General features: G+C 38.7%; 1 protein-coding gene across 2 annotated transcripts in view; it reads right to left on the minus strand.

Annotated features, from left to right (window-relative positions):
* Cbp80 (Nuclear cap-binding protein subunit 1) overlaps positions 1 to 26,180 on the minus strand; it is a 198,151-nt gene that overhangs the window by 76,332 nt on the left and 95,639 nt on the right. For both annotated transcript variants that reach the window (XM_067129891.1, XM_067129890.1), the window contains exons 10-11: positions 20,481 to 20,618; positions 11,143 to 11,246 (exon numbers count right to left, since the gene is read on the minus strand). In XM_067129891.1, coding sequence (XP_066985992.1) covers positions 11,143 to 11,246; positions 20,481 to 20,618 — 242 coding nt within the window. The remainder of the gene's footprint in view (positions 1 to 11,142; positions 11,247 to 20,480; positions 20,619 to 26,180) is intronic.

Raw genomic sequence — 26,180 nt, forward strand, 5'->3', positions numbered from 1 at the left:
TGACAAGACTTACTTAGGGAACTCTTCAAGAGTTGCACCTCTCTACCTACTGTAAGTAGAGGCAGTCCCAACTTACCGGCAACATTGGTTAATGGCGTTCTGGTGTTACGGCGCTTGGCTAGCAACATCATTAACCAGATTTTCGGCGCTGGTAAGCAGTTTATCAGTGTCGGTAAATGGTTTATCAGTGCCAATAACCGGTTAACAGCGCTGTTAAGTGGTTTGTCAGCGCTTACGGCATCGTAAGTGCATTTTATTACCATAATTATCAGCGATTTTTGGTTAGCAGCGCTCGGCTGGGGCACCCACAGGAGACTGGGGAGCTTTGGTAGAGCAGTTTGTAATTCAGCCAAATCCACTCAGCGTCCGATCCAATAAAGGGAAAGAGCTTAAAGGTTTACTTAATCCTATCACAGCCTCTGCTTGATCCCAAGCCTGTCAATCTCGGACATCATATGAGATGACCTGAATGTCTTAGGCAGATGGCCCTCCGTCTCGGGTTTCACCATTCTGTTGACAGTTGAGGCTACTTTCCTGCATTTGTGACACCTTTCCAGGTTAAAGCTGCAACAAATCTAATCTAGAGCTTTCTAAACAGTAACCTCATCCAGCTCAAGGGCTTCCACCACATGGACTTCATTCAATTACAAAAATGTCCATTTTTGGTATGACTGGATAAATGTCCCTTTTTGGTATGACAAGATAAATGTCCTTTTTTGGTATGACAGGAGTTTTAGGAGTGCCAAGATCAGAGAAAGTCTGTATGTCAGAGGTAGTAGGAGCTTCTATGATCCCCAGTATGGAGTTTCTTTCAGAAGTGTTAGAGTAACTAAAGGATGAGAAGATGATTATTTTGTCTTCCAAAGACCCTTTCACAATTTTACTTGTCACATGCCAACAACCAGTTTGGATTATTGAACTCCTTAAACCAAGGAAATCCTGTTCCTGGGTCCAATTACCAAGAATAATTTCTTGATCGTACGGAGGCAAATTTTTACTTGGACAGCCGGTAAAAATCAGAAATTTTCAGAGTACTGCATCCTAAATCTTAAAAAAAGAGTTTACCCTAGTCCTTTGCAAAAGGAGTCTATTATCCTTTAAAGATGTCTAGTCTAGTTCTCTTCTAGCTGAGCATCTGTCCACTGAAGATATGCTACTCCTGTCCATAAGTTAAGCAGATTCTGTTCTTTGAGGATGAGTAACTCTTGCACTTTCAGGATGAACGGCCCAAGCCATAATATGTACAGATATGACTTGGGGGTCCTGAAAAGTTAGGTGGCTTGGTTCATTAAGGGAGAACTGCTTGTCTCTTTTGAAACTCTGCAAGTCAGATAACTAAACACTGAATATTTTGGGTTGGTAGCTGATGAATAGCTTGCATCTTGTGAATGAGGTGCTTTGGATCCTTTGAAAATATATGGCTCAGGTTCTAAAGCTGATTAGCTCCAGTCTTTTCGATGTGAATGACTTTGATCTTTGAAAGATGAGCAGTTGGAGTCTTTGGTAGAGGAGCAGTCCTGGTCTTTAGAAGATGAGGGGTTTGATAATCACAAAGCTCTGATCAACTGGGTAAGAGTGGATGGGTTGCTTTAAAGATAAATGGCTGTGTTTTAGAATGGGATCCACTTATGAGTGTTGCGCAATTAGCAAGAACAATAGAGCTAGGGAACAACTGCACTGGCTGGTCTTGGGAAGGAACCCCACTTTCTCCTCTGTACTTGCAATGAGGCTTCCTGGCTCAAAAGTACAAAAGCATGGAGAATTTCATAAATCAAATTTTCCCATTACATGCTATGTAGAGAAAATATAAACCTTTAACTGTTCCTCCTTAGATATTGACAAAACTCTGTAGTAATAGCCAAGCAACTATGAGCAGTACTTTTACTCTGCAGCAAAAAACTGATGTGATTTGGGTCTGCATGAGAGACACACCTGCAAAATAAATTACTGGACATAGAGCACTGCTCCATTCACAATTAGGAAGTAAGGAGTGAGAGTGAGAATAGGAGAGTAAATCATAGCATAGAGATCCTCTCTTATAGCTTATCTTCCTATTATACTCCCTTTGTTGATTCTCAGGCCAGTCTACACATGAGAAACTGGTAAGATTAGGTCAACATACTTGCCCAAGATAAGCTAAACATTATACATGAGGGTCTCTAACAGTAGCTACACTGTAAATATTGTAAGGTTTATTTGGCTAACCTGGACATTAGTATTAACCTTTTACTATCCATCATTACTAACCAAGTATCAAAAGTAATAATACCAGTATAGTTAATGCCATAAAAAAGGCAATATGAAACACATACAGGAATAAATAGCTGGGACTGGAACAATGCCAAATGTTGCTTGTGGCATTTAAACTGAGAATACATGCATTAACTTCTTCTCTGGGATCTTTTTTATTTACCCTACTTATATTACATTTTCAGAAAGCCGTTGCATCCTTAGCCATTAAATTTCATTTTTTTCTTATCTCACTGGAATTCCACCTGAATATAAATTATATTTCTCTGCATCACTGACCATGGTCTTTGTGCCACCTCCTTTATACTGTACATCCTAAATACTACTAGTCACTACCCAACTTACAAGTTACATTCTGGACAGCCATTCGCATCTTGAAGTTTTCATAAGTTGGTTTGTAATATGTAGTGCATAATTTTTGTTGATGTTTACACTCGCAAGTTAAATCAGCAGTCACAGATTATACTACTTTCACTGTATTTTCACATAATGCAGTATTATAAAGAATTACTGTACTTTGGATGAAAGGTAAAACGAATTACTGTACTTCGGATGATAGAAAGGTAAAAAGAAAATGAAATTTAGATTCACGCAAGATTCAAAATATAATATTTTTTCCAAGCATTGACGGTTACAAACTTGGAGAGAATTTTGTAGGACCGGCGTCTGACATTAGAAGTACACAAAGTAAACAATGCACACTGGCATCTATTGACAAAAATGTTATTTTCATAATAAAATAAATTTTTGAACATACTTACCTGGTAGTTATATATATAGCTTAAGTCCCTGACGTCACGGCAGAATTTCAAAAACTCGCGGTAATCGCCGATCGGGTAGTCAGGTGATCCACCTGTGCGCCCTCTACCCAGGTACCTGGAACCATTCTACCTATTCCTCAGATCTTCCATGCCCCTAGTCTCTAGAGGGGAGGAGGGTGGGAATTTAATTATATATAACTACCAGGTAAGTATGTTCAAAAATTTATTTTATTATGAAAATAACATTTTCAAACATCTAACTTACCTGGTAGTTATATATATAGCTGATTGACACCTTTGGTGGAGGGTCAGAGACAGCTAACATCGTTGGAATTGAAATACAAAAAATTGCAAAACCAACTAAAGGTTCTTACCTGTTAAGGAATCTGACTTCATTGTTTTCCTGCCTCATTATGTCTGCATTCCTTAAGAGATCCAGCGATCCACCCAGGGGGCTGAAAATCTCTAGGGGCTGTCAACCGGTGTATAACCTCTATGTGACTAGACCTCCTTTGAATACCCTTGTTCCGGGTGCTACCAAGGAACAAACGACCACCTGACTAAAAACTCAAGAAAAGAATACTATTTTAAAAACTGTCTGCTAATGATTGCGGAAGGATGCATCCAGCCTTCGCAAACAACCATAAACAACTTCTCAGTTCCAAGGAAGGAAAAGGGTATTGGGTTATGGGATTGCAGGGGTAGCCCTTTCTCCCACTACTGAATTCGCAGCTACAAACGGACCCAGCGTGTAGCAGTCTTCGTATAAAGTCTGGACCTGTTTAAGGTAATGCGAGGCAAAAACAGACTTGCTCCTCCAGAAAGTCATGTCCAAGATACTCTGCAGGGACCTATTCTGTTTAAAAGCCACAGAGGTTGCTACCGCCCTGACTTCGTGTGTTTTAACTTTCAGAATTTTGTGGTCCGCTTCCTTACATTCTGAATGTGCTTCTTTTATCAATTGTCTGATAAAATAAGACAGAGCATTCTTAGACATCTGTAACGAGGGTTTTTTGACAGAGCACCAAAGCCCTTCTGACTTCCCCCGTAAGTCCTTTGTCCTTTCCAGATAGTACTTTAGAGCTCTTACTGGGCACAGAGCTCTTTCTACTTCCTCACCTGTGATATCCGTCAGGTTCGGAATCTCGAACGCTTTGGGCCAGGGTTGAGATGGACGTTCATTTTTAGCAAGAAAATCTAGTCGAAGTGAGCAAATTGCCTTGTCTTGTCTAAAACCTATAGTTTTGCTGAAGGCATGAATGTCACTTACTCTTTTTGCCGTGGCTAAACTGACCAGGAAAAGAGTTTTCATGGTGAGATCCTTTAAGGATGTCCTATGCAAAAGTTCGAACCTATCACTCGTGAGGAACCTCAGGACCACGTCTAGGTTCCAAGCTGGTGATGTTTGTACTCTCGCCTTAGAGGTTTCGAAGGATCTGAGAAGGTCCTGGAGATCCCTATCGTTAGACAGGTCCAAGTTCCTGTGTCTAAAAACAGATGCTAGCATACTTCTATATCCTTTAATGGTCGAAGTTGAAAACTTAAGTTTCTTCCTAAGATGAAGAAGGAAGTCTGCTATCTGAGTGACAGAGGTACTGGAAGAGGATATAGAGTTGTTCCTGCACCATCCTCTAAAAATTTCCCACTTGGATTGGTATACCTTCATGGTGGATGACCTCCTTGCTCTTGCGATCGCGCTAGCTGCCTCCTTCGAAAAACCTCTAGCTCTTGTGAGTTTTTCGATAGTCTGAAGGCAGTCATGTGTAGAGCTTGGAGGTTTTGGTGATACCTTTCCAAGTGGGGTTGTTTGAGTAGATCTACTCTTAGCGGAAGTTTTCTCGGGGTGTCCACTATCCATTCCAGTACCTCTGTGAACCAATCTCTTGTCGGCCAGTAAGGAGCCACTAGAGTCATTCTGGTGCCCTCGTGCTACACAAACTTCTGCAGTACCCTGTGAATTATTTTGAATGGCAGGAATGCATATACGTTCAAATTGGACCAGTCCATGAGGAACGCATCTATGTAAGCCGCTTCGGGATCTGGAACAGGTGAACAGTAAGTTTCTATCCTCTTCGTTCGCGCTGTGGCGAAAAGGTCTATGCACGGGCGTCCCCAAATCCGCCACATGCTCTTGCAGACGTCCTGATGTAGAATCCATTCCGTAGACAGGACTTGATCTTTCCTGCTCAGCATGTCTGCTCTTACATTTCTCTCCCCTTGGATAAAGCGGGTTAGTAGCTTCACGTTCTTCTCCCTTGCCCAGAGAAGAAGCTCTCTTGCTGTCTCGTATAGAGACTTGGAGTGAGTGCCCCCTTGTTTGCTGATGTAGGCCAACGCTGTCATGTTGTCGGAGTTGACCTGCACCACTCTGTTCTTTACTAAATGTTCGTACTTTTTGAGAGCTAGAAGGATTGCTGTTAGTTCCTTCTGGTTGATATGCCAACTTTCTTGCTCTCTGGTCCAGGAGCCCGAGACTTCGTTCTTTCCCAAAGTTGCTCCCCATCCTGAGTCTGACGCATCGGAGAACAAAACTAGGTCTGGGTTCCTCTGTTTTAGGGAAAGGCCCTCTTGTAGCTTGATGGGGTCGTTCCACCATTTCAGATATTGCCTTACAGGTTTCGAGATGGGGATGCACTTCGTCTCCAGTTCTTTTTCTTTGTCCCAGTTCCGATTGAGATGGAATTGTAACGGGCGTAGATTCAGTCTCCCCAAGGAGACAAACTGTTCTAGAAAGGAAAGGGTCCCCAGCAGACTCATCCATTCCCTCACCGAACATGTCCGTTTCCTTAAGAAGCCCTGAAGCTTTTCTAAGGCTTGTTCCATCCTTGATACAGACGGAAAAACCCCGAAAAGTCTGACTCTGAATCTTCATCCCAAGGTATATAATCTCTTGGGATGGAATCAGCTGAGATTTTTCTTTGTTTATCAGTAGGCCTAGTTCTTCCGATAATTGAATTGTTGTCTGAAGATCCTCCAGGCAGTGTGCGGGAAGGAGCTCTGAGGAGCCAGTCGTCTAGGTATAAGGAGATTCTGATGCCTCTCATGTGTAGCATTCCAGCTACGTTGGTCATTAACCTTGTGAAAACCTGTGGAGCGGTGTTTAGGCCGAAACAAAGGGCTCGAAACTGGAATACTTCCCCCTTGTGAAAGAACCTCAGATATTTCTTGGAGCTCGGGTGGATAGGGATGTGAAAGTACGCATCCTGCAGATCCAATGATACCATCCAGTCGTGCTGTCTGACTGCTGCTAGAACAGATTTCGTCGTTTCCATCGTGAACTTCGTTTTCTGAACAAAAACGTTGAGAGTACTCACGTCCAGCACTGGTCTCCATCCCCCCGAGCTCTTGGGAACCAGGAATAAACGGATGTAAAATCCTGGGGAGTCCAAATCTTGAACTCTCTCTATGGCCTCCTTTTGCAACAGAAGAGATATTTGTTGTTGCAGAGCCTCCGCCTTTGTTTTCACCTTGTATTTGGCCGAAAGGTCTATCGGTCTTGATGCTAGAGGGGGCCTCTTGAGGAAAGGGATCTTGTACCCCTCTTTGATCAAATGGATGGACCATGGGTCCGATCCTCTCCTCTCCCACACTTGCCAGAAGTTGGTCAGTCTGGCTCCTACCGCTGTCTGAAGGAGACTCCCGTCAGACTCTGTTTCTTCATTGATCTTTTACCAGCGGATCTTGAACTTCCTCTACTGAGGGCTCTGAAACGAAAGGGCTGAGACACAGGAGCTTCTCCTTTATTCTTCTGTGTGACGAAGTTCGTTGGCAGTACTTTCCTAGCTGTCTTGGTAATTAAGTCCTGCGTGGCCTTTTGTGCTAAGGCCAATGTGACCTCTTTTACTAGTTCTTGACGGAACAGATGGGCAGAAAGAGGAGCATAAAGGAGTTCCGATTTCTGAATAGTCGTAACCCCATTGGATAGAAAAGAACAAAGATGGGCCCTTTTCTTTAAGATCCCTGCAGGGAAAAGTGCCGCTAGTTCAGTGGCACCATCTCTGAGAGCCTTATCCATACACGACATGATATGGACAAGTTCCTCTGTGTCTGAATTCTTGATGGTGTCCGTCTTCTTACCCAAGGCTCCCAGGGACCAGTCTAGAAAATTAAAGACCTCAAAGGCCCTGAAGATTCCCTTGAGAAGGTGGTCCATCTCCGACGCAGACCAAAACACCTTTGACTTCCCCATGGCTGTACGGCGAGAAGCGTCTACGAGACTCGAGAAGTCCCCCTGGGAAGAAGCAGGAACTCCCAGGCCAAGAGATTCTCCAGTCTCGTACCAAACGCTAGATCTAGATGCTAGTCTGGCTGGGGGATAGATGCTAGTCTGGCTGGGGGAAAAGAGAACACCGTCCGGCCTAGATCCTTCTTGGTATTCATCCAATCCTCCATTATTTTCAAAGCTCATTTGGATGAGCGAGACATAATCATCTTCATAAAGATGTCCTTCGTTGAAGTCTTTCTTAAAGTGAATTCGGATGGAGGCGAACGAGGAGTAGCTGGTAATGGTTATCCGGAAAAGTTCCGTAAAAACTTTCATTAGTCTCTTCAAGTCCGACGAGGGATGTTGGTCTTTCCATTCCTCTTCGTCGGATATGTCGTCCACCGGATTGTCTGGTGAATGAGGAAGATCGTCTTCCACATCATCCGACTGTTGTCCTGTTACCGACATGGCAATGTCCTGCTTTCTTGCTGCTGCATCTGAACTGTGAGGGCTTTCGACTAGAACGTCCTGGCGTCTGTCCTCTTGACGCTTGGCGTCCTGTTACTATTGTATAATGGCGTCCAGCTTCTTGACGCTCGATGTCCTGACGTCCATCATCGTGACGTTTGGCGTCCTGGCGTCCTGCTACTAGCGTATATTGACGTCCAGTTTCTTGACGCTTGACGTCCTGTCGCCCCTCACCTTGACGTCCAGTTCCTTGATTCTTGATGTTCCCTGCTGCTGGACGCTTGACGCCAGTGCATCCCACGTCCAGCGCGAATTCTACGCCCTGACGCCCAATCTCTTGAAGTTTGACGCCTTGGCGCTAAACTGGACGCTGACGCCAGTGCATCCCGCGCCCTGAGCTACCTCAACGCCTTGTATTCCAATATCCCGACGCCTGAATTCCTGGCGCCCAATTCCTTGACGCTTGTCGCCTTGTTGCTTGGCTCTTAGACGCTTGACGCCAGTGCATCCCACGTCCTGAGCTACCTCAACGTCTTGTATTCCAATATCCCGACGCCCGAATTCCTGGAGTCCAATTCATTGACGCTTGTCGTCTTGGTGCCTGGCTCCTAGACGCTTGACGCCAGTGCATCCCGCGTCTAAAGCTTCACCAAAATGACATACAGCGCTTTGAACCTCTTTAGTTGGACGTTCGTTATCTTTCTTTTGTTTGTCTGGCTGCCATGCCTGCATCAGGGAAGACAGCTTCTGCTGCATGTCCTTAAGTAAAACCAACTGTGGGGCTTCCTGCTGCTGGGGACAGACCGGGGAAGCCGCTACTTCATTCATTAATTGTTCCTCAACGTTTCGTAAGGATTGGGGAGAGTGTTCCGGAGACGAGTACCAATCCGAAGGAAGAGGAGGAGCATGCACAGAAGGCAGTAATGCGTCCACCTTCTTGCTGCCAGGCATCCTGATCGGACCTGCCAGTTTATGTCTGCTTTTGGCAGGAAAGCTACCCTCAGAGCTGGAAGGGAAGTGCTCCGGGCTGCTCCAGTGGCTACACCCTGGAGCCTGAGATGTCCCCTCATGACGTCCCTCTACAGGGGGAAGTTTCCTCTTGAGTGGTCTTGACTCCGACGCAAAACGCCAGCCTCGTCTGGGGACTGCGTCGTCCAAAGTCGAAGAACACAACTTTACCTCGCCTTTTTTATGGCGAGGGTGAGCGTCCTGGGAAGCGTCAACAGGTACGCTCGAGGGGACGACCGGTCGGGAGCTAAAATCTCTCACCTCCCTTCGCCTGTCGACTTTTCTTCTCCCAAGGGTTGGGGAGCTTGGAAGAGGTCTAGGACTAGGAGCGCAACAGATCCGAGCGGCCGCACCCTCCACTGCACTTGCACTAGTCTTCGCACTGATATTTGCACTTTTAAGATCTCTCATATCCGACCATAATTTTTCCCTGTCTTCTGCGAGGGATTCTACCCATTTGCCTAGGGTTTGAATGGCCGTCATCATATCCTTAAGAGTTGGTTCTTTACCTGTATCAGAAGGGAGATCAGAGAATACCACTACGGAGGAAGGATCAATCGGATCGCTAGTATGGGGAAAAGAATTATCTAAACCCTGGCTATCCCTAGAAGAGCGAGATATAGAACTCTTGGCTCTTCTGAGCCGGTCTCTTTCAAGCCTCCTCACATAGCGACTATAATCCATCCATTCTCTTTCAGATAGACCCAAACATTCGTCACATCTATCATCCAACTCACAACTCTTACCTCTGCACTTCACGCATATTGAATGGGGATCCAAGGAGGCTTTAGCAAGCCTAGTCTTACATCCCCTCACACACAGTCTCACACTCGATGAAGAATCAGACATGTTGAAAATCCAAAAGAGAGATCAAAATAAGGTAAGGGTCAAACCAATCAATATCTGAAAGGGCCAAGAAAAATCCAAAAGCAAATCCAAAAGCGAGCGAAAGCCAAAGCCAAAGTGTACTTCACCAAAATAACTGAGAAAAAACAGGCTGCAAGCGAAATTCCAACGATGTCACCGGTACGGCGGCAGGGAAGATCTGAGGAATAGGTAGAATGGTTCCAGGTACCTGGGTAGAGGGTGCACAGGTGGATCACCTGACTACCCGATCGGCGATTGCCGCGAGTTTTTGAAATTCTGCCGTGACGTCAGGGACTTAAGCTATATATATATCTACCAGGTAAGTTAGATGTTTGAAAACACATACTAAATGTTTTCTATGGGGAGAGAAAATATAGAAAATAGGAATCCATCAAAGAACGAGTTAAATCTAGAAGACAGAAATAAGAAGGAATATTTTACAAGTATGAACAAGTATTCTTGTGATTGTAAAAAGAATGCATGGTACAGGTAGTTAATCAAGAGAATACTTGAGATAATCAGAGAAGGGTTTAAAGGAACAAGTTCTTCTTTCTTGTGTTCTCCTGTTCTTTCCAAAAATTCTTACTAGCAGAATAGGAGTGCAGAGAAAAATCTGAACTTACACATGGCAAAAGGGAGTGCTCCAAACACAAATTTAACTTGTGACCCTGTCTGTATGTAACATGAATGTTCGTAAGTAGGGTGGTGACTGTATGTCAGCATTTCTACCAGTTCCCTACTTTTCCCATCACTGTTCCTACATTCCAGTGTTTGTTTTTTACCCTTCGGATCATTATATATTGACAGGTCATCTAAAATCCTATCCTAGAGTCACTTAAAGCTCCCTGATGCATCATTTTTGGCAGTTTTAACTCATTGCTTCAAACCTTGATTTTCTTGTCCATTTCTGAACAAAAAGCAATAAACTACATGCATTCAGATTTAAAATGAAACCAAAATTATCATCATAGCATGAACAGCAACTTCAGACTGACATAACCAATGTCAAACATCACTTACCAAAGCTCAGGGTCTGGAAAAAGAACTAAAAAATGCCTAGTGGATGGAAGAGTTAATGAACTAGCCTTAATTTTGTCTTCCCAAGAGATTCTTTGCACCTGGTCCACACAGCCTGCTTGAAGGTTGCCATAGATTCTTTGTACCCAGAACACAAAACCTACTTGAAGGTTGCCAGGTGCTGGGGGCCATTTTGTTTTGAACTCAACTCACCCAGTTTTCTCTAGCCTGGGACCAGCAGGTGGCCTGACACAAACTCACTCTGATTTTTATAACCCATAGGTTGTTGCCTAAAGAGTAGAGGAAAAATTGTATGTACAAAGTATACCAGGCAATTCAATGTGTGTGCCAGCAAAGGAAAAGTTTCATACTTTGAAAAGGAGTTCATATACCACAGCCTGGATAACCTGAGAAAGGCCCTACTTCCCCTAGCGGTAGTACAGCAAGAACTCCTGAATATTACAGTGAATAAAGAAACTGAGTTCCCTACCACTTAAATAAATGAATCTATCAATTTTGCTTTAAATTAAATTCCATGGAATACAAATGATCCTTACTGATACTTACCCCCGGTTTCTGCAAAGTACCTGCAATTTGGTTCTGGCTTATTTGGCACAAAACAATCAAATTGCTCTGGGACTACCTCAGCAATTCTTTGTCTATAAGACAACCTGGCAGATAAAAACAACAATTAAAACTTTATTCACATAAATTATAGCGTATACTTTTAAATGCTTAAACTTTAGATGTATACACATATAGGTAGCACAAGAAACAGTATTTCTGTGAATTTTGTATGAGGTGACAGAGCGTAACGGGAGTGCATCAGATAATGTCAACAACATATTTATTATCAATCTGAAAAAATAACACATAATAAATATTTACATTTAACTGGTCCTCATTCAACTATTTACTAAATTCTGTAAAACATAAGGAAGAGAGATTTGTCAATTGAGAAACTCCAGTTTAGAAAACACACCTCTCAACCTACAAAACAACAGCAATTCTCATTTAACTTTTATTTTCTGCTTCACATTCCTTATGCCACTGCATTACAACTAGTTATGTTATACATACACAAATTATATTATATAAAAACATATATGTATATATATATATATATATATATATATATATATATATATATATATATATATATATATATATATATATATACATACATAAAAATACATAAAACAAACACAAACACACACACACACACACACACATACATATATATATATATATATATATATATATATATATATATATATATATATATATATATATATATATATATATATATATATATATATATATATATATATATATATATATATATATATATATATATATATATATATATATATATATATATATATATATATATATATATATATATATATATATATATATATATATAGTAGACCCTCACTTTTTTGCAGAAATACAAATTCCCCTCTAAAAATACTTATAACTGCTTATAACTGCCAAATACCCTGTACCCCTTAAACTATTTTAACATACTACAACAATTTAACATCATTTCAAACAAAACTAACACACACTGCATGCAATCCTCCCAAAACTATCAGTTAACAGAGCAAAGAAGAAAACACATACGTTTTCGAGTTCATTCTTGTAAGTCTCATCGTTCTTGGTTGCACTTACTCGCACCTGCTGCAACATAGGTAACCCCCCCGAACCAGTACTGAACATGGTGCAGGGAGATTATATCCCCCCGAGCTTACTACAAGTTTTGATAAATTCACCCATGAAGTGTATACATTTTGTAAGAATGATATTGGTATTTTACAAGCATTGTGAAAAAGTGTATAATGGTGTACCACTTGTAAAAGGTAATGTGATGTTTACTGGTTTTTATTATGTTAAGAGATGAAGTGATGCTTCAAGTAAAAGAGAATTATTATTTTACTAAGAGGTGAGTGTACTCTCTTTAAAAGTGAAATACTTGTGTTGATCTCTATTATCAATATTTTGGTGAAGACTTGGGTTTAGTTGTTCAGATTTATGTCTACAACTTGAGTGAGTTTTAATGTGTCTTGCTGTTAATTATATTTTTATTAAGTACATATCGTTGTGACTTGGCAGTGTTGTCTTTGAGAAAGTCTTAGGAAGACATGAGTTTAGCCTCTTTTTAAAAGTGAAGGTAATCTTTTGAAAGCCTGATATAATTTTTAATCATATTTTGTCTTCGGGAAATTGCTGTTGGTATATTTCCATTTTTCCATATTTCATTCTTATATGTCTGTGTTATCATATTACTCTAATTTTATAATTAGTGTTTTCCAAAGTTTTGTGTTGGTGATTACTTAGCATTTTATTAGTGCATACTTATTATTGAGATTTCAGAGAATACTTATATGGATTCCAGTCGGTAATATTTTGGTGAACACTTGTGTTGAGTTTAATTAATCAGGTATATGGTTAAAACTTGAGTGAAAGTTAATGGTTTGAATCTTACTTAACCAAATTGCTTTCTTGATAAATTAAAGTTCTGTGAATTAATCTTGATTAAGAAATGCTTAAATCTTACACTGTTGCCAGATAACAGTAAATCTTTTTGAGATTGTGAACTCTGCATATAACTTTTGAACTTAGAAATAAACTTGTTTGTTTAAAGTTTTAAAAGCACAGTGTTTCATTTTGACCACCAGTGATTAGAGAAATTAATGAATGTGTACAAGGTAAGTGATATATCTGTTTATTCACCTGAGACTTATCTAGGTGAAATAGAACCAGGGAAACCATTACAGTGTTTGTTGAACTGATGCCTATTTTCCACTAGTCTGTTTATAGCTTGTTAGTTGTTACTTCACCCATAACTTGATAAAGTTAGATTGATTTTCTCAAGTGATAAGTAAGTTTTATTGGATTCACTGTACCTTTAGAGTATTCAGTCTTAATATTTTTGTTATGAGGTTTCAAGTATCTAGCTGAAGTGAGGTAACTTTTTGGTCTTATTATTTGTGTAATAACCAGGTGCTTGATCACTTCGTGACAATATATATACACACACACATTATATATATATATATAACATATATATATATATATATATAATATATATATATATATATATATATATATATATATATATATATATATATATATAATATATATATATATATATATATATATATATATATATATATATATATGTGTATATATATCTATATATATATATATATATATATATATATATATATATATATATATATATATATATATATATATATATATATATATATATATATATATATATATATATGTATATAATATATATGTATATATATATACATATATATATATGTATATATGTACATATATATATGTCATATATATATGTATGTATATATATATATATATACAGGCAGTCCCCGATTTACGACGAGTCCGGCTTATGACGTTCCGAGGTTATGACGCTTTTCAAATGTATTCATCAGAAATTATTTCCCGGTTTACGACGCATGTTCCAAGGGTACAATGCGTCATACGCCGATCCGACAGAAGAAATATGGCTCCAAAATGGCAGAATAATCAAAATTTGGTGGTTTTTTCGATGAAAAACTCAATAAACATCCCGTTTACATCGTTTTCAATACACCCAAAGCATTAAAAGTAAGGTTTTCTTAGGATTTTTGAAGATTTTCGAAGATTTTTCAGTTTACGACAAATTTCGGTTTATGACGCGGTGTAAAAACAGAACCCCCGTCGTAAACCGGGGACTGTCTGTATACATATATATATATATATATACACACATTATGTATATATATACAGTAAACCCCCGTATTCGCCTTCTCATGATTCGCGGACTCATGCATTCGCAGGTTTCTCTGTGGAACATATCTAGCCATTATTCGTGGAAAATTCACCCATTCGCGGTATTTTTCACAGAGAAATATTCACTAATTACTTGTATTTTCATATAATTTTCATGAATAAATGCACTTTTTGTGATAAAACTATTAACCCTTAAACACCGACTAGACGTATCATACGTCGACTAAAATTGTCTGTTGGGTGCCGAGTGGACGTACCGTACGTCGACTACAAAAAATTCCAACCTTCGGTCAACTTTGACTCGACCGAAATGGTCGAAAAACACAATTGTAAGCTAAAACTCTTACATTCTAGTAATATTCAATCATTTACCTTAATTTTGCAACAAATTGGAAGTCTCTAGCACAATATTTCGATCTATGGTGAATTTTAAAAAAAAAACTTTTTCCTTACGTCCGCGCGGTAACTCAGCCGAAAATTTCAGAAATTCTTTGGTCATTTTGTCGTAATGTTTGCACCTGTTTATATTAGTCGTTACATAAAGTTTTATATATGGAAATGTGCGCAATTTCATGCAGAATACAACAGAAAATAACTCATGGTTGTAGCTTCTATCAGTTTTGAAATATTTCCATATAAATCACGATAAGTGCCAAAATTTCAACCTTCGGTCAACTTTAACTCGACCAAAATGGTCGAAATACGCAATTGTAAGCTTAAACTCTTACATTCTAGTAATATTCAGTCATGTACCTTCATTTTGCAACAAATTGGAAGTCTCTAGCACAATATTTCGATTTATGGTGAATTTTTGAAAAAAAAAAAAAAAACTTTTTCCTTACGTCTGCGCAGTAACTCTGCCGAACATCTCGGAAATCCTTTCGTCACTTTGTCATAATGTTTGCACCATTTTATATTAGTCGTTACATAAAGTTTTATATATGAAAATGTGCACAATTTCATGTAGAATACGACAGAAAATAACTCATGGTTGTATCTTTTATCAGTTTTGAAAAATTTTCATATAAATCATGATAAGTGCCAAAATTTTAACCTTCGGTCAACTTTAACTCGACCGAAATGATCGAAAAACGCAATTGTAAGCTAAAACTCTTACAACCTAGTAATATTCAATCATGTACCTTCATTTTGCAACAAACTGGAAGTCTCTAGCACAATATTTCGATTTATGGTGAATTTTTTAAAACAAATTTTTCCTTACATTCGCGCGGTAACTTTGCCGAACATCTCAGAAATTCTTTTGTCACTTTGTCGTAATGTTTGCACCGTTTTATATTAGTCATTACATAAAGTTTTATATATGAAAATGTGCACAATTTCATGTAGAATACAACAAAAAATAACTCATGGTTGTAGCTTTTATCAGTTTTGAAATATTTTCATATAAATCATGATAAATAGAACAAATTCTACTTTCGGTCAACTTTAACTCGACCGAAATGGTCGAAAACTGCAATTGTAAGCTAAAACACTTACAGTCTAGTAATATTCAATCAATTACCTTCATTTGGCAACAAACGGGAAGTCTCTAGCATAATATTTCGATTTATGGTGAATTTTTGAAAAAACTTTTTTTTACGTCCGCGTGTTACGAATTCATGCATCATTTTGTGATAATATTTTCTCTGTGTTGCTTTGATAGTTTTACAATTTGTTATATACCAAAATCATTGCAATTTAGTGTACAATACAAAGAAAAAAAATAACTTGTTAGCTTTAACCGTTTTGCTCACAGCGCTATTTGTATACAATTATATATGAAATTTTTTTTTGCGCTGTCATATATTTCAATATTTATATATGATAATGATATTTTTTTCATTTCTGATGGTTGCATACTAAACTTCGGGCAATGACAAAAAAGGAGCCAAAAATGAACTCTTAATCTTAAAAACTAAGCGTGCTGTGATTTTTTGAAAAAAACTTTTTTTCCGCTTCGGTGCTAACTCCCGAACGCCGGCGTTAGAGGGTTAAAGTACTTAGGTATATGCATTTTTACAAGGCTTTTTCTGTGTTTAAACTATCAAAATGGGCAGTTCTAAGTGTTTTTACAGGGGTTTTAAGTATTCGTGGATTTAAGCTATTCGCAGGGGGTGTGGTACGCATCCCTCATGGATACAGGTGGTTTCACTGTATATATATATATATATATATATATATATATATATATATATATATGTGTGTGTGTGTGTATTTTTCCAAATATGCAAACCTCTTTCTGAAGATGATATTATTACTGGAAGAATGAGTAGGCACTGTCAGGCAACATCTGGCAACCTACTCCTCTCTCCCTGAGAGGAGTAGAAGTTCCCAGTAGCTACCGGTCAACTATGGTGGATTATTTACTAAATTTTTCTGTCTGCATGGACTCGTGAGTTTGCTGTTATTTAGCCCCTATTTAGTGCTTTTTTTTAATAATGAGCTGCAGTAAGCTCTTATCAAGTGAGAAAAAAAGTTAAGTATACCTTAGTTTTACCAGACCACTGAGCTGATTAACAGCTCTCCTAGGGCTGACCCGAAGGATTAGACTTATTTTACGTGGCTAAGAACCAATTGGTTACTTAGCAACAGGACCTACAGCTTATTGTGGGATCCGAACCACATTATAGCGAGAAGTGAATTTCTATCACCAGAAATAAATTCCTCTAACTCTTCATCAGCTGGCGGGGGGAATTGATCTCCGGCCCATCAAGTGACAGTCTGAAGCTCAACCGACTCGGCCAACGAAGGGCTTATCTAAAATAAGTCGGATAATCACTCTGCATAAGGCAGAAACTGCAACTAAGGATACTGCCGATGTTGTGGGCTTTAGTGAGCAAACTGTGCAGTGGTGGGTAAAATAGTTCAAAGATGGCGGTTCAGAGGAACTATGTACACATGCACCTCTCACCCATCGTCAATCTAAGATAAGTCCTAGGACACAGAAACTGTTAAAGAGAGAGGTTGATAATAATCCCAGGATCCCTGCCTGTATCCTCAAGGAAGAAAATCCTGATTTACTTGGGGAAGTGAGTTAAAGAACCATTCGTACCTGTGCTAGCAAGACTCTCGGATTTTGTGAACGTGCTGCCAGACGTTGCCCCTTACTGACCCTTAGACAAAGGAAGAATAAGGTCGCTTTTTGTAAGAGAGAGACTGAGTGGGAGGAGGACAGATGGAAGGGTGTTTTGTGGACTGATGAAGCCACATTTAGTGTGACATGCAACAGGTGAGGAAAGGTTAAGAGGAGGGATGGCAGTAACGCATATGACCCCAAATTTGTGGAGCACAATGTAAAACACCCCAGTATTTGATGGTATGTGGATGTTATTCGTTCTATGGTATGGGAAAACTTACCATACTGCCTAAGAATCAATCAGTGAACGAGGAAAAGTATTTTGAACTTGTTGATCATCTGGAGGAATGTTTTGAGGTCACCCAAAGTGACTTTTTACAACAAGACGGTGCCTCTGCCCATACTGCAAAAAAATTAATCAAGGATTACCTGGATTTTTGTGGCATCAATTATTTCAAAGACTAGTCAGGTAATTCCCCAGACTTAAACCCCATAGAGAACTTGTGGGGGATCATGAAAGCCCAGTTATGCAACTGTGACATGTCCTCCATCCCCAAGCTTGAGGTTGCAATACGGGACATCTGGAACAATCTTGACCCAGAATTGCTAAAGAACATTGCCCTTTCCATCCCACGGCATCTCAAGGCCATCATAAAAGCCAAAGGAGGCTAAACAAAGTATTAGATGGGGGTAAGTACAATGTTCTATATATTCTTTTAAATTTTTTATTTACCTTTCAGTTTTTTTTCTCATCGACTACCCAATCAACCGAGACTGTATGTATATGTATGTGTATGTATGTATGTATATATATATAATATATACACACACACACATATATATATATATATATATATATATATATATATATATATATATATATATATATATATATATATATATATATATATATATATATATATATATATGTGTGTGTGTGTCTCTGGAGAAATCCAGAATCTGTCTTTGGAATCATTCTGCCCAGAATTCTTCCACCTCCCGGAGAGATGCCCATTGGATTAAAACGTATTCTTGAGGACATCTCCACAACTCCAGGATCCTGTGAAGCTGTCTTCAGCTTCTGAATGGATTCCTGTCAGATCTGCTTACCTTCAAGAAAAAGCCCATTGGATTAAAATGTATTCTTGAAGATGTCTTCATAACTCCAGGATCCTTTGAAGCCATCTTCAGCTCCTGAAGCATTCCTGGAGAAATGCCCATTGCATTATAATGTGTTCTTAAATTTTTAAAGACTACAGAATTCTGTGAAGCCATCTTCAGCTCCTGAACAGACTCCTGTCAGATCTGCTTCCCTTCCAGAAAGTGCCCATTGGATTAAAACATTCTTGAAGACATTTTCACGACTCTAGGATCCTTTGAAGCAGTCTTCAGCTCCTGAAGCATTCCTGGAGACATGCCCATTGGATTATAATGCCTTCTTAAATTCTTAAAAGACTCCAGGATCCTGTGAAGTTGTCTTCAGCTCCTGAACGGATTCCTATCACATCAGCCTCCCTTCATGAATGTGGGCTTCCCCCAAAGAAATCTTTGAAGCCTTTCAGCTCCAGGAAGGATCGGAAGCCTTTGGAATTCCCAGAAGCCTTTTGAATTCATCTCCAAGAACTTGGGCTTCCCATGTTCTTGCAAAATACTAAAGAACAGTTTTATGGAGAAAAAATCAGACAAAAAGGCTTCGAAAGCCTGGAGATTTGTCTTGAAGCTTTTGGAAGCCCCATAAGCCTCTGGAATCCCCAGACGCCTTCTGAATTCCCAAAAGCCTTCTGAATTCCCAGAAGCCTCCGGGAACACACAAACAGAGACAGAAAGGCAGCCAAGGAAATTGATTTAATAGAGAGGGTCATATAGGGGTTATACTTTATAAGCTTAGTTTACAGTGAGAAATTCCCCTTTAATTATTTTTGCATTAATTTTATTTTCCAAATAAAAAACCCTGAAGTTAAGATGTGTAAATATATGTCTCACCTTCCACAGATCTATCCAATCAAAATATTATCACCAAAACAATCACACTTGAAGAAAGTATTCAGATATATCTCAGCCAGATATCCATTTATAATACAAGAATATCCAAAGTACCTGATCACACTACATGGCCTAGAAAGGATATATTATATTCCATACAATTCTTTAAGTAAAATAATCTCTCATAATGTTATTTATTTTGTATTCATTCTATGCTTTAAAAATTGAAATGGCCTTAATATCTTAACTATATACTGTATATTCAATTATTACAGAAAGTGATAATCTAGGATAAATGAATAGTAATGGGAAGAGATGGACATCTCCCTCAATTAGAGCCTGTCAAAATCTCTCCTCATGTGTCCATAGCCAACATAAAATTGAAGCACCACTCCTAATCCTGAAAAAAACTAGCTTATACATGCAAAAAAAGATGGAAAAAAGATGAAAAGTATCAATGTTTGGGGACCTTTCCTCTGGCAAATTTATTTCCCTTTGCTCTTCACAATGCAGTGTATCCCATTTTCCTTTAAATAATATATAGGTTATTCTTTATTTCTGCTCTTCTTGTTGCAATAGGTGACTAGCTTCACATAATGTATTGTTGTTATAGACAAATAGAATGTACTTGAAGGTAATCAGATACTGCAACAATGATACCTATGCTGAAGAAGAGAGACTGTGAAGGCATTTATTGTTTCAGTAGATGAAACCTATTCACATGGAACAAGCACACAGGGGCCATTGACTTGAAATTCAAGCTTCCAAAGACTGTTGGTTTCAATCTCCCACTGCAGACCCTACATTGCAGCAGTAACTGATCATGATACAGAGCCAGTGATTTTTCGTCGCCCTGGGGGAGACGCAAACTCACAACATCTGAGAGGCATTCCATGACACTAACCACTATACCAGTGGACCAGCATGAAATAAGCTAATAAAACTATATGAACTGTTTTCCTGCTCCCGCAATCCATGCAGTTACGTGTAAAAAAAGTCTTGCACTATACCAAAATAAAAGCATGTCTTTACAAACCTCATAGCTCTCTGTAGTACTTCAATCACAAACTTCGCTTTGGGATGTGTTGGATCTAGCTGCGATGCCTCAAGCCAATCATCCCAAGACCACTTAAACTGGAAGTTACTTAAATGGTAACCAAACCAGTTCACAAACCTAAGATACAAAATAAGTAATTAGTAAATTTTCCTGCTCTTATATTTTCGAAAAACAAAAGGAATTCAAAAGACAGTAACAAAATGATGAATATGAACATTCTGAAATATAATGCATCCTCATAAGATATAAGAAAAAGAGCTTCTATACGAATTGAATTGTATATTTTCATAACATCATGTATAACCTAATTCGGGTATAATTTTCTAGTTATAAATATTCCTACGAAAATTAACCCTTAAATGCCTACTGGACGTATCATACGTTGACTAAAATTGTCTGTTGGGTGCCAAGTGGACGTACCGTACGTCGACTACAAAAAATTTCAACCTTCGGTCAACTTTGACTCGACCAAAATGGTCGAAAAACGTAATTGTACGCTAAAACTCTTACATTTTAGTAATATTCAATCATGTACCTTCATTTTGCAACAAATTGGAAGTATCTAGCACAATATTTCGATTTATGGTGAATTTTTGAAAAAAAATTTTTCTTACGCCCGCGCAGTAACTCGGCCGAAAATTTCAGAAATTCTTTCATCATTTTGTCGTAATTTTTGCACAGTTCTATATTAGCCATTACATAAAGTTTTATATATGAAAATGTGCGCAATTTCATGTAAAATACAGCAAAATACAACCCATGGTTGTAGCTTTTATCAGTTTGGAAATATTTTCATATAAATCACGATAACTGCCAAAATTTCAACCTTCGGTCAACTTTGACGCGACCGAAATGGTAAAAAAACGCAATTGTAAGCTAAAACTCTTACATTCTAGTAATATTCAATCATTTACCTTCATTTTGCAACCAATTGGAAGTCTCTAGCACAATATTTCGATTTATGGTGAATTTTTGAAAAAAACTTTTTCCTTACATCCGCGCCAGAAATTCTTTCGTCACGTTGTCGTAATGTTTGCACCATTTTATATTAGTCGTTACATAAATTTTTATATATGAAAATGTGTGCAATTTCATGTACAATACAACAGAAAATAACTCATGGTTGTAGCTTTTATCAGTTTTGAAATATTTTCATATAAATCATGATAAATAGAAAAAATTCGACTTTCGGTCAACTTTAACTCGACCGAAATGGCCGAAAACTGCAATTGTAAGCTAAAACACTTACAGTCTAGTAATATTCAATCAATTAGCTTAATTTTTCAACAAACGGGAAGTCTCTAACACAATATTTCGATTTATGGTGAATTTTTGAAAAAAACATTTTTTTACGTCCGCGCATTACGAATTCATGCATCATTTTGTGATAATATTTTCTCTGTGTTGCTTTGATCGTTTTACAATTTGTTATATACCAAAATCACCGCAATTTAGTGTACAATACAAAGAAAAACAAAGTAACCCGTTAGCTTTAACTGTTTTGCTCGCAGCGCGATTTGTATAAAATTATATATGAACATTTTTTTTTGCGCTGTCATATATTTCAATATTTATATATGATAATGATATTTTTTTACATTTCTGATGGTTGCATACTAAACTTCAGGCAATAACAAAAAAAATGAGCCAAAACTGAACTCTTAATCTTAAAAACTAAGCGTGCTGTGATTTTTTGAAAAAAACTTTTTTTCTGCTTCGGCGCTAACTCACCGAACGCCGCCGGCATACGGGAGACGTTTTTGTAAATAGAGGCTCAGCGTTTATGGGTTAAGTGAAAAATAAAGTACAATTTTAATTAAATGAAAAGACCTGGGAAAGCTAAGTAGGAGCTGAAATGAAAATCAGCAAATGTATGTAAACTATCTGATACTTATCAAACCTATTCACAAGATAGGGGTGCATAAGACAAAACACTTTGAAAATAAAAGGACTAGCACTTGGGAGATGGTATAAGGGTTTTGACAAGGTCACCTTTACCAACCCACATCTTCACAGTAGATTCCCTTCTTCATACATTCCGAGGGAGTGAAGGTGACAGTAAAAGTAAAAATAGGTAAAATCAAGGACAAGGGTGGACCAAGAAAACCAGCAAAAGGTTGCATTAATTGATGTAATTCTTTTGCTATTCCACCATGATCCCTGCTTTTACTGTCACAGACCAAACAGATAATACATTTAAAATGATAAATGTTATAAAAGTCCACAGACATTTTTGAAACCAAAGTTTTTATACAAACTAATTAATCCAAATCATCCTCATTACAAAGTAAAAAAGACCCAGATACCCCAACTTGAAGACTGTCGGTCTACAACATCTTTCAGTGTTCGCTGTCAATCTGCATCTAGGAGAGCAAAGCAAAGGGAAGGCACTGAATATGGTTAATGGGTCAGCATAAAATATTGTTTTAAAAACAAAGTTTCATTTACAAAAGCCAGTAAATCATAATCAACTTGTATCACAATTTAGGAGTGGGATAGAACTGGATGCAAATGCAATATGTCCAATTCCCATTGACTGGAAGGTAGAGCCATGATGACCCTGGAATTCCTGGTGGCTGCCTTTAGCAATGATGCAACTAAACACATCTCTCTGATAGTACACATGCCCAACAATTGATGTATAAAGGCAGTTGAAGAAAATTACATCTCCTGTGAGGTCAATCGCCAAAAATGAGGAGCAGCCTTGAACCCCGAGGATATTGTTCCTGAACTGGGCAAATGCCTCCTCAGAAACCTCTCACTAAATGTAACCAGGAATCTGTGGATGCCAACATGAAAGACAGTGACACATGAGAACGGACGGACAAAACCAAGAGGGCTGTAAAGGCACCAATCACTGGAGGCAGGACTTCAGAGGCTCCCTCAGCCACAAACTCCAAGACTAACTGCCAACAGTTGAGATGAGAGACTTGGTCTAAAGGGGTACGAAGCCCACTGCAGTCTTTAGGACTGAGGACAAACAAGAACAAGGGAGATGACATCTAGCAATAGCACAAAAAATAAGAAGAGAAGACAAGAGGGACTACATCATGAGGTGACTTGAAGGATAATGGAAGTCCTTAGAGCTGCAAATATCAAAGGGCACAGAAGCATAAAAATGAAAAAGCACAAAAATTTATGTAGCTTGTAGGAGCCCATTCCTCCCAGGAAAGCCTAAACAAAGGGTGGGCTTTGACCCAGCAAGAGAAGAATTAGATTCAACTGACATTCACTGGAGAATACTTGGTATTAAGGAAACTGAAGACAGGGCAGATAATCACCCTATATGTTATCCCATCCAAGAATCCCAGCAAGAATATGGAAAATCCCAGGGGAGGGGTCCTGCCATTAATGCAATGGCTGCCAACACGATGGAGGAGAGCTATGGTCCCTATGGTTACAGAGCACTTTGAATCTATAGTGTCCTCAGAACAAAGTGGAGGCTCCTACTAGAATCCTGATGGATGGGCATCAGAAAATACCCATCCTTCAGATGAATTAAAAAAAACATAAAACTGCCCTCTCTAATAAAAGCCAACATGGAACGTGAGGTTTCCATCCCGAATGGAGTCTGACAAAGGAACTCGTTCACACGACAGTGATCAATAGCTAGTCTTTAGTCTCCAGTTGCCTTCACCATCCGGAGATGACAGTTGAAATCTGGATAGCAGTGGTCAACACTTTCTTAGCATGCCCATTGCCAGAGAGATTTGGATGTTATTGAAAGAAAGAGGGGAAATAGGATTGGTGCGTGAGACTTAAAGCTAGGGGTTGTTAGATTGAGATGAAATTATGATCCAATGTATCACGAAAATATTGTGATGCTGAAATTGATTCATGGGCACATTACAATTGGGATGAAGCACAGAATGGAATGGAATGGAATATGTGATTTAGGTATAAAGACAAACACTGGGACCCACAGGGTCATTCAGCGCTATGATGAAAATGAATGAAAATGGAAAGATATAAATAATGAGTGAAAATAGATATCTTACAGATCAATGTTTAAAAAGGCAAAATCGAAGAGGGGAAGGCATCAGTCCTTGAAGGGAGATCTGTAACCATCCTGAAGGACACAGATTATCCAAAGCTCCACACATATTTTTGACAATGCACAATGGCATGATAGGCGCTTCCCCAAACTTGCAGAAGTGCGAGAAGAGGATTGCTGATTTTACCAGCCTTCTACCCCTTGACTCCCTTCTGAGCCAAGGTCTGGCTGGATGATTGCCTGGACCTTAGAAAATGTCCATCCTTTCCCAAAACCTAATGTCAATGACACAGCTGGCCCTGAAGGATTGGCTAGAGCCCTTGCCCTTGTAGGTACTACAGAACCCTTGAAATAACACTAAAAGGTGGGTAAAAGTGTCCTAAGCATCAGTTCTACATTTCTGCACTATTGCCTCGACCTTACTCTTAGAGAATAGTAAGGAGGAATCCAGAGCCGATCTGTTATGAGGCATGAGCCTGATCTTTGAAGAGAGACTGTCAACACCACCGCATATTTTCAAAATGTGGTTACCCCACAGGTTTTCAGACTGGTAAGAAAGGATGGTCAGAATCCTTACTCCCAACGCCAACAACTTTCAAAACTCATATTTCTCCTCCAAAGAAATCTCTGGAAAAAGAAAAGTCCACCTTTATGTAAGAGCAAAGTCCAACCACAACGTGGCCTGCAAAGAAGGCATGGTAACTGATGCCATGGTTTCTGTTTCAGAAGAGGAAAAAGAGATCCCCTCCATAACAAGCTGTTCCAAAGCAAGTTTGTTTGTCAGTCCATAGACAGATGGGTCCCACCTGTAGAGGGCAGGTCTCAGAATTCTCAAGGATGTCAGCTGCGCAACTGTAGGACAGAGATGTACATGTTGAGACCAGGCAAGCAAAAGGACAGTGAACTCCGCAAAAGACACCGGGTGCCAAGGAGTAGCCTTGGTCATCAGTGAACTCAAAAAATTCTCCAAATAAGCCTCCATGGGTTCCAAAATACCCAAAGGCAGCTTACATTACCCTCCTACAACTGTTAATCTTACATATATATACCCCTAAAATGCTCATAACTGCCTATTTTAACATTTATTTGGCCACCGAGTGGCAACATCTTCTAACCTTTCGATCAGTATGTCAAGATATTTGACATATTTGACAAGTTCCAACCCCCCTTGCTCCAAAAATTTTGGAAAAAGAACTAAAATCTTACTAATTCACTATATTTTCTTTAATGAATTGATATTTTGCTGTGTTTAGTACATTAATATTAACATTTGAAATTAGTAAATCATCTGTTTATCATACAAAACAAATAAACATACATATTACATAAGCACAGAGATTCTCTCATCTCAGTACGAGAGAGAGAGAGAGAGAGAGAGAGAGAGAGAGAGAGAGAGAGAGAATTATTATTTTTATTATTTAATCTTATTAAACTTAATATTAATATTCGAAAATTAGTACTGTAAATTCATTATTTTATCATAAAATGTAATATGCAGGTTTAGTACAGTATTTAGTCACAAAAATATGTAATATGAAAATAAAGAATATTGCTCTACGAAAAAATCTGCAAATGGGTGAGTTTTCCCACGAATAATTGATAGATAGGTTCCACAGAAAATTCCATGAATTGCATCACGAAAACACAACACAAGCAAACGAAACAGTCGAATGGCAGGCACAGAA

This window comes from Macrobrachium rosenbergii, chromosome 28 (assembly GCF_040412425.1).
Source record: "Macrobrachium rosenbergii isolate ZJJX-2024 chromosome 28, ASM4041242v1, whole genome shotgun sequence".
NCBI classification, from domain to species: domain Eukaryota; kingdom Metazoa; phylum Arthropoda; class Malacostraca; order Decapoda; family Palaemonidae; genus Macrobrachium; species Macrobrachium rosenbergii.